The sequence below is a fragment of the Peromyscus eremicus genome, chromosome 1 (genome assembly GCF_949786415.1).
Source record: "Peromyscus eremicus chromosome 1, PerEre_H2_v1, whole genome shotgun sequence".
NCBI lineage: Eukaryota > Metazoa > Chordata > Mammalia > Rodentia > Cricetidae > Peromyscus > Peromyscus eremicus.
In genome coordinates this window covers 27,461,210-27,474,154 of record NC_081416.1, presented here as the reverse complement: position 1 = coordinate 27,474,154, position 12,945 = coordinate 27,461,210, and the positions used below count along the sequence as shown (strand labels likewise).

Here is a 12,945-nt window from a genome sequence, read left to right as displayed (position 1 = left end):
GTTGGGGCATCCAACTTCAGCCTACAGGCCTAGCATATCTGATAGACTCATCTGTGAAGCAGGAGTTTTTAAAGAGCCTTCCTGCCTTGTCTTGGCAAGGATCAGCAGTCCTTTCTTTTGTGTCCTGCTTGTCAATTTTGGACAGCATACTGTCAGCAGTTGAGGCAAGGGCACTTTCTTGCCCAGTTACTAACTTTTGCTACAAAGAAAGTAAACTCCATATGGAGTTTCTTCAGTGCCCATTATCTTCTCTGAAGTAGATTGGTGCTGCCAGGAGCAGACATAACTGATAGTCATAAAAAAAAAAAAAAAAAAGAAATAAAATCTGTGTTATTAAAACATTGTAAGTGCCATATTCTATAGATCTCTGAAGTGTTTGAGGATGACCTGTCAATCTAAAATATATTTCTGTTTAACCTTAGAAACATATCTGGTATAACTACAAGTTTGATTATAATAACTATTTACTTGTATTTCTTATATCCTAATTAGTTGGTAATAATAACTTTCAAGGACTAGCAATGTGCATTATATTGTTAAATGCACTGTATAGGTACAATACCTTGAACAAGATTAGAAATATGTGTACAGTGTTTTCTAACAAAGTCAATCTCAACTTTGTATCAATATACATAATTTGTATATAATATACAAAAATCCAATCCAGTGTAACATATTTAAAACTAGTAGTTGCCTTTAAAAGTAGATTCAATAATCTATATCCCTTTTTTCTTTTCAGAGTAGATTCTATAATCTACCCTTTATCCATTATTTCTCTATCTTTTTTTTCAGAGTAGATTCAATAATCTACCTATCTATATCCTCCTTTTTTCTTTTCTTTTCTTTCTTTTTTTTTTTCAAGACAAGGTTTCTCTGTGTAGCTTTGGAGCCTGTCCTGGAACTCAACTTGCTCTGTAGACCAGGCTGGCCTTGAGCTCTCAGAGATCTGCTTGCCTCTGCCTCCTGAGTGCTGGGATTAAAGGCATATGCTACCACTGCATGACCTCTATGTTTAATGTAGTGGCTGGCTTTGTCTTCTGATCCCTAGGCAAGCTTTATTGGGGGTATACAATATATCACCAGACCCAACTTTGTGTATGTCTCTGTCTCTGTCTCTATTTCTAAGGCCATTTTGTGCTACCATTTTATGTTTGGATGTGTGGCTTTCCACTGCAGCAAGGTCTACTTACCAGGGCCTATACTCACTTACTAGGGGCTGTCCTGACCTTTCCTTTCCCAGCAGTTAACAGTTGCCAATAGCTTGTCAGCCGTGGGTGGGACTCTGTGCCCAGTTTCCTTCTCTGCGCTGGGATTTGGTCTGACTTGGTTTTGTACAGGTCTTTTACATAATGTCACTCTGCTGCTTCTGCAGTGATCCCTGAGCTTTTGGGGAGTTGGGGGAGGTGCAGTATGCTTCCTGTTCTTACCTTACGACATTATCTTTGTCCCTTTGTTGAAAAATAAATTAACTATAAATGTGATAATTTATTTTCTATTCTTTCATTTCTAATTTTTGATCTGTTTGTCTTCATGCTAGCATGTCACTATTATGGAAACATTGTGATGTGTTTTAAGATTGGGAAGTGTGAGTACACCCATTTTTGTTTCATTTGTAAAAATGTTTTGCCTTTTTTAGGTGCTGTGCATTGCCACATGAATTTTAGGACCAGTCTGTTCACTTCTACATAAAAGACATGTGTAATTCTAATAGTAGTGATTGTATTAAATCTGTTCTAATTGGGAAGATTGCTGTTCAACAAAATCTTTCATTAATGCTGGATATACCTTTGTATTTATTTAGGTCTTAAGTTTCAGTGGTTATTTCTGTATTATTTTCAGTTACATATTTTCTGAATTTTTTTTATAATTTTTTTTATTTTATAATTTAATTTAATTTTACATATCAGCCACTGATTCCTTTGTCCTCCCCCCCCCCCCCCCCGCCTTCCCCCCAGTCCACCCCTCATTCCCATCTCCTCCAGGGCAAAGACTTCCCTGGGGATTGAGTTCAACCTGGTAGATTCAGTCCAGGCAGGTCCAGTCCCCTCCTCCCAGGCTGAGCGATGTGTCCCTGCATAAGCCCCAGGTTCCAAACAGCCAGCTCATGCACTGAGGACAGGTCCTGGTTTCACTGCCTGGATGCCTCCCAAACAGTTCAAGCTAATCAACTGTCTCACTTATCCAGAGGGCCTGATCCAGTTGGGGGCTCCTCAGCTATTTGTTCATAGTTTATGTGTTTCCATTCGTTTGGCTATTTGTCCCTGTGCTTTTTCCAATCTTGGTCTCAACAATTCTCGCTCATACAAATCCTCCTCTTTCTTGTCAATTGGACTCCTGGAGCTCCACCTGGGGCTTAGCCGTGGATCTCTGCATCTGATTCCCCCAGTCATTGGATGAGATTTCTAGCACGACAATTAGGGTGTTTGGCCATCCTATCACCAGAGTAGGTCAGTTCGGGCTTTCTCTCAACCATTGCCGGTAGTCTATTGTGGAGGTATCTTTGTGGATTTCTGTGGACCTCTCTAGCACTTTGTTTCTTCCTATTCTCATGTGGTCTTTATTTATCATGGTCTCTTATTCCTTATTCTCCCCCTCTGTTCTTGATCCAGCTGGGATCTCCCGCTCCCCTAAGCTCTCTTTCCCTCGAAACTTGCCCTTCATTACCCCCACTCACGTCCAGGTTGTTATTAAAATTATGTGAGTTCTTTGTATATTTTGAATTGAACTATTAACAACAGTTTTTCTCACACATTTAGATCTAAGTGTTAAAGAGAAGGTGATTGAAGACATGAGATTGACACTAGAAGAGCAAGAACAAACTCAGGTAGAACAAGACCAAGTGCTTGAGGCCAAGCTAGAGGAAGCTGATTGGCTAGCCAGAGGTAAAGTGAAACTGCATCTCAAAACTTACTTTTTTTGCTTTAACTTTCCTTTTCAAAATGGTATAAAGTTTATAATAATTCATAATTTTTGACTGCCTTGACACTTGTCTTTTCCACTGTGAAAAAAATGATTGTTTTCTGAGTAAAGTTGTGTATCATAAAGAAATAAGAATGCTCCATGATGGAGCTGGAGAGAAGACTCAGTGATTAAGAGCACTTGTAGCTCTTTCAGGGAATCTGGTCCAGTTCCCTACACCGACATGGTGGCTTACAATCAACCATGTATACCTTCAGTCCAGGAGATCCAGTACCTCTTTTGATCTCAGCAGATGCCAGGCATGTACACAGAGCACATATGTAGACAAAACACTCATCCACATAAAATAAGAAATCTATGAAGAAAAAGCAATTTGATTGATTTGTATCTGTAAGCTTTTAGCATTAATTTGTTTATCTTATTAAGTACTGATTCCATTGCTGTCAGCATCATCCATTTTTCTAGCATGTAGAGAAAATTACAACACTTACTATTAATTAAGCTATTTATAGTCTGATACAAAAGGAAAGAAATGTATGTACTTATTTTTTTTTTGTATGTACTTATTTTTATGACTTTTTTAACATGTAATTTTGTACATTTGCTGTGTTAGCCTATTATCTGCATCTGTGAAGTGTGCTTGGTGATGACTTATGGCATGTGGCACATTTTTGATCGCACATTAGTATTATGATAATGTGAGAGTACTCAGTAAACTCTTGAACTGTGTATTGGTGGATGAAGTTCTTATTTTCATAGACTTTTTCCTTTCTTGAGCACTTCAATAATTGTATCATGTAATTTCAGATTAAAATAAATTTTTACTCAATACTTAGAACGATTATCTTTGAGCACATGAGAAGTCCCTGTAGTTTCTTTTCACTAGGATTTGGTGAGGGCGGCTGAAGAGATGTCTCAGAGATTAAGAGCAGTTTTTGACCTTGTAGAGGACCGGGGTTTGGTTCTCAACACCCCTGTGGTGGCTTACAACCATCAGTAACTCTAGGTCCAGGGGATCTGATGCCCTCTTCTGACTTCCTTGTGTACCAGGCATATGTGTGATACACATACATACATTCATGTGTACAAACAAATAAGGTGATCTGAAAGAATTTGTTGAGACTGCTTAAAAACCAGCTGTTAGAAAAATTACACACACATACAAACATGTACATACATACGTACAAACAAATAAGGTAATCTGAAAGAATTTGGTGAGTGCTTAAAGGTCAGCTGTTAGGATAATTTTAGTACCATTTTGGTGTATATTTTGGGCTCTGCTACTTTTTTTCTTCTCAATCCTTCCTTCCTTCCTTCCTTCCTTCCTTCCTTCCTTCCTTCCTTCCTTCCTTCCTTCTTTCTTTCTTTCTTTCTTTCTTTCCTTATTTATTTATTTATTTATTTATTTATTTATTTATTTATTTATTTATTTATTTATTTATTTATTTATGGCCAGCCTTACATACTGCTACATGTCATAACATTATTTGTACTTTAAATTAGAATTGGATAAATGGAAAGAAAAGTTCAAAGATCTGGAAGCTAGAAGTAATCAACGGTCAAATAAAGAACCTGTGGATGACACAGACGTACTTAGGAAGAAGCTCACTAATCTTCAGGACGAGCTGCAGGTATCATTTCTCTCTCTCTCCCTCCTTTCTGTCCATTGGGTTTCTGAGAAGAGAACTCAGCATTTTCTATTTTATAGCTAGTTTTGTGGGTGAAATAATGCATAGTGATTAATATAGAGAAGAAACTTTCAACACAGTTTGAAAATATCCTGGGGAAAATTCCCAAGACATAATTTATTATGAGCCAATGAAATCACAGTGATTGTGTCCTCAATTTTATGTTTTATATGTGTTGCAGATGTACACCACCATGTATATTTTAAAGCATGGGTTCTAGGTCTGGCTTTGAGGGGACAGGCTTTTGCAGCCAGTACGTTTACCTGCTAAGCCCACCTGACCCATGTATATGTAATATTTAAATTACTGCTTTTGTTGTCTTTGTATCTATTTTTCTACTCCATTTTTTACCTAGCAAATATTGCTCTGGAGAAGACAGTCATTGAGAGACTTATTTTGATTGTTGGTAACTTTTTCCATGTTTGATTATCGTTTGGAATAGAGTTGTATATCTGAACATTGAAACATGAACATACGCTACATAAAGGAAATCTTATTTTATATTTATATATATTCTTGTTCAGGTTTAATGTATTATATGTAGGAGATATAGAATACAGTATTGGAGTAAATAAATGCTTTTTCCATTGGATTTAGCACCTACTAGAGACTAGCATGAAACTCAATATATATTTGAGGTGACCTTGAACTTTGATCCTCCTGCCTCTACCCCCAAGATGCTTCGGAATTATGGAAGTGTATGTGCCCCATGCCTAGTTCTGCATCTGATTTTTTTTTCTCTGTTTTGTTTTTTATTTTTTGTCTTTGAAACGTTCTCACTATGTAGCCCTGGCTTTCCTGGAACTAACTATATAGACCAGACTGGCCTTGAACTCATAGAGATTTACCTGCCTCTGCCTTCTAAGTGCTGGGATTAAAGGCATGTGCCCTGAGTTATTTACTGAAAATAACAGGGAAAATTACTTTTTCTTTGTAATGACTAATTATAGATTTTAGAGTGTGTCCTTTCCATTTAAAAAATGCAAAAGCAGCTAGAGCAAATGATCCATTGGTTGTGACAAACTGTAATACATCTGCCATATTAAGATTGTTGCTGTGTTTGCATTTCTCCGAGATACTGTAATCTCCTGTCTTGCAAACTTTATTTCTGATATGGAGTGCTGCTGTTTTGGTTTTAGAGTTTTCTTTGGATTTTCAGTGTCTGAAATTAGATTGCTGTGAGTGCAAAGATCTCCGGAATTCAGTTTGAAAATCACTTATCTCTGTTCTCTGACCATTTCTCCTAAATGATTCTTTAATAAATTATACAGGTTATTTGTCATTCTGTGTTTTATTTTTTTTATTTTTGGAGCAATACAATTTCAAGTGACTGTTACAGACCAGATGTCAGTGCAACTCCCCCCCCCCCCCTTTTAGGTATATTTATTGGAGTCACTGTAACACTTACAGAAATGTCAATTGTTTAGTTTATCTTAAGCTCATTGATGAAGGAACTTCATAGGAAAATATTGTTTTTAAGCGATGCAAACCAGTTAATGTTCTTGTTTAAAATCTGAAATAAATTGATACTGTTATTTAACAAAAACATTTATTTGATGTTTTTTGAAAAGGTAAAAATGGATGAATTGCATGAAAATATTATTGAGACTTACTACTTAGCCATGTGAAAATAACTTTTATCATCTGCTCAGGAATCTGAAGAGAAATATAAAGCTGATAGAAAAAAGTGGTTAGAGGAAAAAGCAGCCCTTACCACTCAAGCAAAAGAAGCTGAGAATCTACGGAACAGAGAGATGAAAAAATACGCTGAAGACAGGGAGCGCTGTTTAAAGCTACAGAACGAAGTGGTTGGTAGCAGCGGTTCTTCAGTATATTTCCTCTTGCTTTGTTAAAGTTACTCCAATTCTTGTTGTGAGCAGGTTGTCTTTTTGTAAGATAATTCCCCATTGTCTTACCATGACATTCAGTCTTGTGTTTTCCTAGCTTTTCTCACTTCATTTAGACACTTGGAAAATACCTGATTGTATTTCCTTGATTGTTAAGGATATTTAACAATTGTCATGTTTACTGCCCATCTGTATTTCATCTTTAGTGAACTGTGTGTTCTCGTGAGCCCAAATTGGGTTTGTTTGATTTTTTTGGTGTTTAATATTTTGAGGGTTTTTTTTTTTTTTGTTTTTGTTTTTTTTTTAAATATCTAGATAGTAATCCTCTTGTCAGATGTATGGCTAGCAAAGATTCTATATGTTCTGTCTTCACTTTATTATTTCCTTTACCGTGTAGAAGCTTTTGACTTTTTTGTAATCCCTTTTGTCAGTTCTAGAGATTACTTCCTGAGCTAATAAAGAAAGACTTTGCCAATGCTTGTGTCTCAGAGTGTTTTCCTCCAACAGTTTCAGAGCTTCTAGCCTTTTGGTCCACTTTGAATTTATTTTTGTGCAGGGTGAGAGAGATAGGATCTTGGCATTTTTATTCTGCATTTCGCTGTCCAGATTTGCCAGCACCGCGTGCTAAAGGGGCTTTGTCCATTGTGTTTTGGTGTCTTTGGCAAAAATTAAGGTGTTTGTAGCTGTGCGAGTTTTAGCTCGAGTCGTCTTCTCTGTTCCCTGTGGAAACACATCTGTTGCTACGCTAGTGTCATGCTGGTTTGTTATGGTGGCTTTGAAGTATGACCTGAGATTGTGATGTCTCCAGTATTCCAGTATTGTTCTTTTTGCTTAGGATTGCTTTGGTTATCTCGAATCTTTTGTAGTTCAAAGTGAATTTTTGGATTGATTTTTTTTTCCCCCTGTTTGTGAAGATTGCCATTAGAATTTGAAACTGTAGATTATTTTTGGTGATGTGGGCATTTTACTATATTAATTCTGCCGATACTTGAACACAGAAGTCTTTGTGTTCTAGTGTCTTCTTCAGTTTCATTGGTGTTTTAAAATTTTCATTGCAGAGGGCTTTCACTTCTTGCTTTGGTTTATTTTTAGGTATTTTGTTTTTCATTAAAGCCATTGGGAATGGAATTGTTTTTCTGGTTTCTCTTTTTATTATGTTTATCATTGGTGTATGCAGAAGCTACTGAATTCTGTTCATTTTGTATGCTGCTACTTTGCTTAAGATGTTGATCAGTCCTAAGATTTTTCTGTATAGTTTCTATATACAGAATCATGTTGTTTGTTAATAGGAATAGTTTGACGTCTTCCTTTCCTATTTTTATCTTATTTATCTTGACTTATTGCACTACAATGTCTAGTCTTATATTGAATAAGAGTGGAAAAGTGGATACCATTGTCTCTTTCTTTGTTGTATCAGAAATGTTTTGCCTTCCTTTCCTCCATTTAGTATAGTGTTGGCTATAGGTTAATCATGTGACTTGTTATGTTGAGGTCTGAACCTTTTGTTCCTGGCTGTTAACATGAAGGGTTGAACTTTGTCAGAAGTTTTTTTTTCTGGATCTGTTGAGATAGTCATGTGATCTCTGTGAGTTTGTTAGTGTGATTTATTGCATTTTTTGATTTTTGTATGATAACCTACTCATATCCCTGGAATTGATCCTATTTTGTAATGGTGAACAATCTTTTTGATGTGTAGTAGAATTTGGATTATAAATAATTTACTTAGAATTTCTTCATCTGTATTCACCAGGGATGTTGTGTTATAATTTTGTTTCATGCCCTTGTTTGGTATGAATGAAATGCTGGCTTTGTAAATGAGCTTGACAGCATTCTTCTTCTTTCTGTTCTATGGATAGTTTAAGGAGCATTAGTACATACATATGGTCTGTCTGTCTGCCCGTCTCTCTTTATAGGTTTTCTTTAGAGGTTTATGAAGGCTAGAGAGATGGCTTAGCAATTAGGGCACATAGTGCTCTTGCAGAGGATGTGAGTTCAAGTCCCAGTATCCACATGGCAGCTCAAAATTCCCTCCTGTAACTCGTTCCAAGGGTATCTGATGCTTCTGATGTCTCCTCATGTACCTGTACACATACATACATGTAATTAAAAAAATATTTATTTTTCTTGTATGTGTGTATGTGTGTTTTACCTGCATGTCTATATGTGCTCAAAACAGGTCCCCTAGAATCACAATGACAGGAGTGAACCCTAGTGAACCACTATGTCTGTCCTGGGAATGAAATCTGGGTCCTCTGCAAGATCTGCAAGTGTCTTACTGAGCGCCTCTCCAGTCCCTTAATGCAAGTTCTCATTTAAAGGTCTGGTAGAATTCAGCTGTGAATCCATCTGGGCTTAGGATGTTTTCAGTTGGGAAACTTTTATTATTGCTTAACTCTTATTTCTTATTATGTATTTCTTATGTTTATTTTATCTGAATTGTTTATATTTTCTATTTCATTGATGTCTATTGTATTGTCTACCTTTTCATCTTAATTTTCTCTTGAATTTGTGTTTTTTCCTCTGTTTTGGTTAGTTAGCTAAGGGTTTGTCAATCTTGTTTATGTTGTCTACTTAGGCTGGATTTGGCACCCCTCCCTTCCCTCCCTCTCTCCTTCCCTCCACCTTTCTTTCCAACTAGCAAATGACTTCTTTTATTTTTAAATTATATTTTATTTATTTAGTGAAGATGTGCACTTACATCCACTGTGTATGTGTGTGTGTGTGTACATGCACATATACATATGCCACAGCTCCTGTATGGAAGTCAGAACATCTTGAGGGTGTCAGCTCCCTATTTCTATGATGTAGATTCTGGAGTTTGAACTCAGCTTGGCAGACCTGCTGATTCATCTCATGGCATTAGTTTTCAAAGACCTCAAGGTGTATCATTGAGTTTTGAGATTTCTCTCATTTATTTGTTTTTGTGCTGGTAATTGACCATAGGACCTTATATATGCCATTCTGACTAGGATAAGATAAAGTCTCAAAGTAGTTTAATTTGCATTTCCTCAAGTGCCTGATACTAATTCTAGTCTGAACTGCAGGTATTCCTTCCCTGGCTTGCAGATGACAGTTTTACTGCTGAGCTGTCTTTCGTAGACTACAGCAGATCCTGTTCATGCCTCTAGGTGATCTTCTATTAGCCTCCTTGATGATCCTTCACTGGCCAAGTTCCTAATCTCCTCCTACCTTTGGATAAGCCCTTCAATGGTAGTGTTGGTTGATACTGGTCACACTCCCAAGTGGTCCTTGATGGTTGGAGTCCCCTGGACCACTGTCTGTATTCAAGGGCAGATGATGGTTCAGACGGCATTTCTATCTTGCTGAATATTGTGTTTTTCTGATTTAAAGTTTCTTTTTTTTTAATTTATTTATTTTTGGTTTAAAGTTTCTTTTCTTCTGGCTAACGGTATACTTGTAAGCCATGTTCAGTGCGTAGCTTTTGACACTTGCTCTGGGTTCCCAGAATGTAGTTTAGAGAGGGCCTAGAGTGGCCAAGCTGTGCACTTTCACGGGGCTTTTAAAACTGTTTTTTTTTGTTATTGCTTTGGTGGTGTGCCAAGAGGAAAAAGTTCACCACTGCTTCCTTTCCTTTGCCGATTTCACTGATGTACTTCACAAGACTTTGACTCCTTTTTCTGTTCTGTGAAGTGCCTGCCACAGAAAGTACAGTGCAAAGTTTTCGAGGCTGTTTTAAGCTGGGACTCTGGCCCTCTGCCTTCATTCCCTCTCATTGGAAGGAAAGACCTTGTAATGGGCTCTGGCCCTTGTTCTGTTCTGCAAAGATTTCTACTTCCTCTGCAATTGAAACTAGAAACCTTCAGTGTTAACTCACCTCCTAATGGTAGCTGTTTCCACTGTTTTCAGGTTCGTCCTTGGAGGTGCTAGCAGTTTCCATGTTTAAATTTTCTATGTTTTCTTTAATTTGACACAGTATTTCACGCTTGTTTGAACCCACTACAAATGACTTAAATATTCATTTTTCTTATATTTAGATTTTTTTTGTTATTTTCATTTTATGGGTGTTCTTCTTGTATGTCTGTATACTGTGTGTGTGTGTGTGTGTGTGTGTGTGTGTGTGTGTGTGTGTGCATCTGGTACCTGCAGAGGCCAGAGAATATGTTGGATCCCCTGGAACTAGAATTACCCTGTGAGTGCTGGAAATTGAACCCATGTCCTGTAGAAGAGCACCCAGTGCTCTTAACTGCTGAGCTGTCAGCTCCCTTACATCATTTTTCTATGTTCAGTAACTACGAGGTGTGTCATTTGTTGTACTGTAATTTTATTCTTTTATTATTTGAATATTGTTGGAAATAATGTTATATAAAATGCTATAGCTATAATTATTTTATTGAAAGAAATTACCAGTAATCTGGTTCTTTTGAAGGTGGACTAAGGACAAATAAGATATGTGGATATTCATTTATTTTGAGTCAGGATCTCATGTAGCCTTGGCTAGCCTAGAACTCACTATATAGACCAGGCTGGCCAGGGATTCACAGAGATCCACCTGCTTATGCTTCCTCAGTGTTAGGATTAAAGGTGTGGGCCACCACTCCTGGCATGAGTATTTAATATATAAAATGTGGTTTTTGTATTTTATAAGCATTTTATCCACACATGAATGAATAGTATGTTCTGTATTATATTCACCATGTTATATTTAATAAAAATTTAAAAACATTCTTAGGTTCATTATAATGATTTATGTTAAATTTTTAAATTAATTTTTTTAAGTTAGGAAACAAGGTGATGGGTTCCATTTTGGCATATTTATACTTGTGTCATTATGCTTCGGTGACTTTGGTGCTTGTTGACTAGGAAACACTAACAGCACAGCTGGCAGAGAAAACTGCTGACCTTCAAAAGTGGAGAGAGGAGCGGGACCAGCTGGTGACAGCTTTAGAGGTGCAGATGAAGGCGCTGCTCTCCAGCATCCAGCAGAAGGAGAAGGAAATCCTGCAACTGAGAAGGGCTGTAGAAGAAAGCGCGGGACAGGTCAGTGCACTCTCACTTCCTCTACCTTCCTGTTGAGCACGGACTGCTTCCAAATTACTTCCCAACTGCAGTTACTCAGGACATCAGAGAAGAAGCAAAAGCTTGAACATTTTCCATATTTTCATGGTTTTTGAATTTTCAGTGTTTACTATTATAGTTGATTCGTCAATGGCCAAACGTAACACTTCTTCTTAGTAGCTTGTTCATACTTCCCAGATTAAAGTAATTAGAAAGTCTACAATTTAGGATTATCTTAATCTATCTTGGAATTGTAAAAATGTGTTTTAGCTTGAGGTTTTGGTGGCACTTGAATAATTGGATCCACCCTTAATTAAATTTAATTAATTGATTAAAAAAATTTGAGGTGGTCTCATTTTAGCTCTACTTGTCCTGGAACTCATAGAGATATACCTGTCCCTGCTGGGATTAAAGGCATGCACCACCAATGCACCCATTCTAGTCTACCCTTAATTTTAGTATGTGAAGATACAAAATATTTTTAAAGTAAGTATAGTGATGGAGAGGCATCATGAGTTGGATTGAAAATCCTAAATGGGGAGCTTATTTTTTGTGGATAGCGACATCCTGATAAACAGAGTCAGGGCATATTTGAAGCTAAACTTTCTGGAATGAATAATCAGTCTATACTTAAAAGTTGATTGCTCTAAGGCTGGGGGATGGGTAGCTCAGTGGTGGAAGGCTTGACTGGTATGTGCAAAGTTCTGGATTCAGTCCATAGTAGCACAAACCATACAAATGTGCTGCTCTGGTCAGGCATGGACATGCATAGCTAGAGTCAGTCCTCAGCATTTTAGAAACTGAGGTGGAAGGATTGCAAGAGCAAGGCTGGCCTGGTTATAGAATCAGATTCCGTGCATGCGGAGTGTGTTTATGTGTGTCACACATCAGAACACTTACTGCTCTTAGGTAAGAACACCTTCCTATAGAGACTGTATACTGTATGCTGTATAAATAACAAAGAACAGGAAGTTAGAAAAACTAGGTATTGACTGCTGTCACTATGATTGCAGGATCCTTGTGGGAAATACTGAGCATTTCTAAACTATCTAAAATAGGTAACATGCCAGGTATGGTGAACATGTATTTCATCCTGGAGCATGGGGGATAGGGAGAGGGGACTTTGTGTGAGTTTGAGGCTGGCCTGGTCTACATAGCAAGTTCCAGGCCTGGTGGGGCTGCATAGTGATACTGTGTCTCAAAATAAATAAAATAGGGAACACTGTCTTCTTAGCATCATAAGGTTAGTTCTTAGCCCAGGGAAAGCCAATGCTGCAAGCCGCTTTCCCCATTATGAATGCAGTAGAGTCTGTGACTTACCAGTGCTAAAGAGGTGACATGGGTACGTTTTGGTGATGGCTGTGCTCAGATAAACGTTGGAATTTAAGTTAAAACATGTAATATTTCTTTGAGTCACATAAATAAGGTTTGGGAACATGTCCTATCTTAAAGGAAAATAGCATGAAGAGTAGGTT

The 12,945-nt window shown here is 37.3% G+C and overlaps 1 protein-coding gene across 1 annotated transcript in view; it reads left to right on the top strand.

Annotated features, from left to right (window-relative positions):
• Positions 1 to 12,945, top strand: part of Kif20b (kinesin family member 20B) — a 70,634-nt gene that overhangs the window by 45,493 nt on the left and 12,196 nt on the right. The window contains exons 23-26 of the mRNA XM_059258815.1: positions 2,757 to 2,882; positions 4,423 to 4,550; positions 6,260 to 6,415; positions 11,276 to 11,452. Coding sequence (XP_059114798.1) covers positions 2,757 to 2,882; positions 4,423 to 4,550; positions 6,260 to 6,415; positions 11,276 to 11,452 — 587 coding nt within the window. The remainder of the gene's footprint in view (positions 1 to 2,756; positions 2,883 to 4,422; positions 4,551 to 6,259; positions 6,416 to 11,275; positions 11,453 to 12,945) is intronic.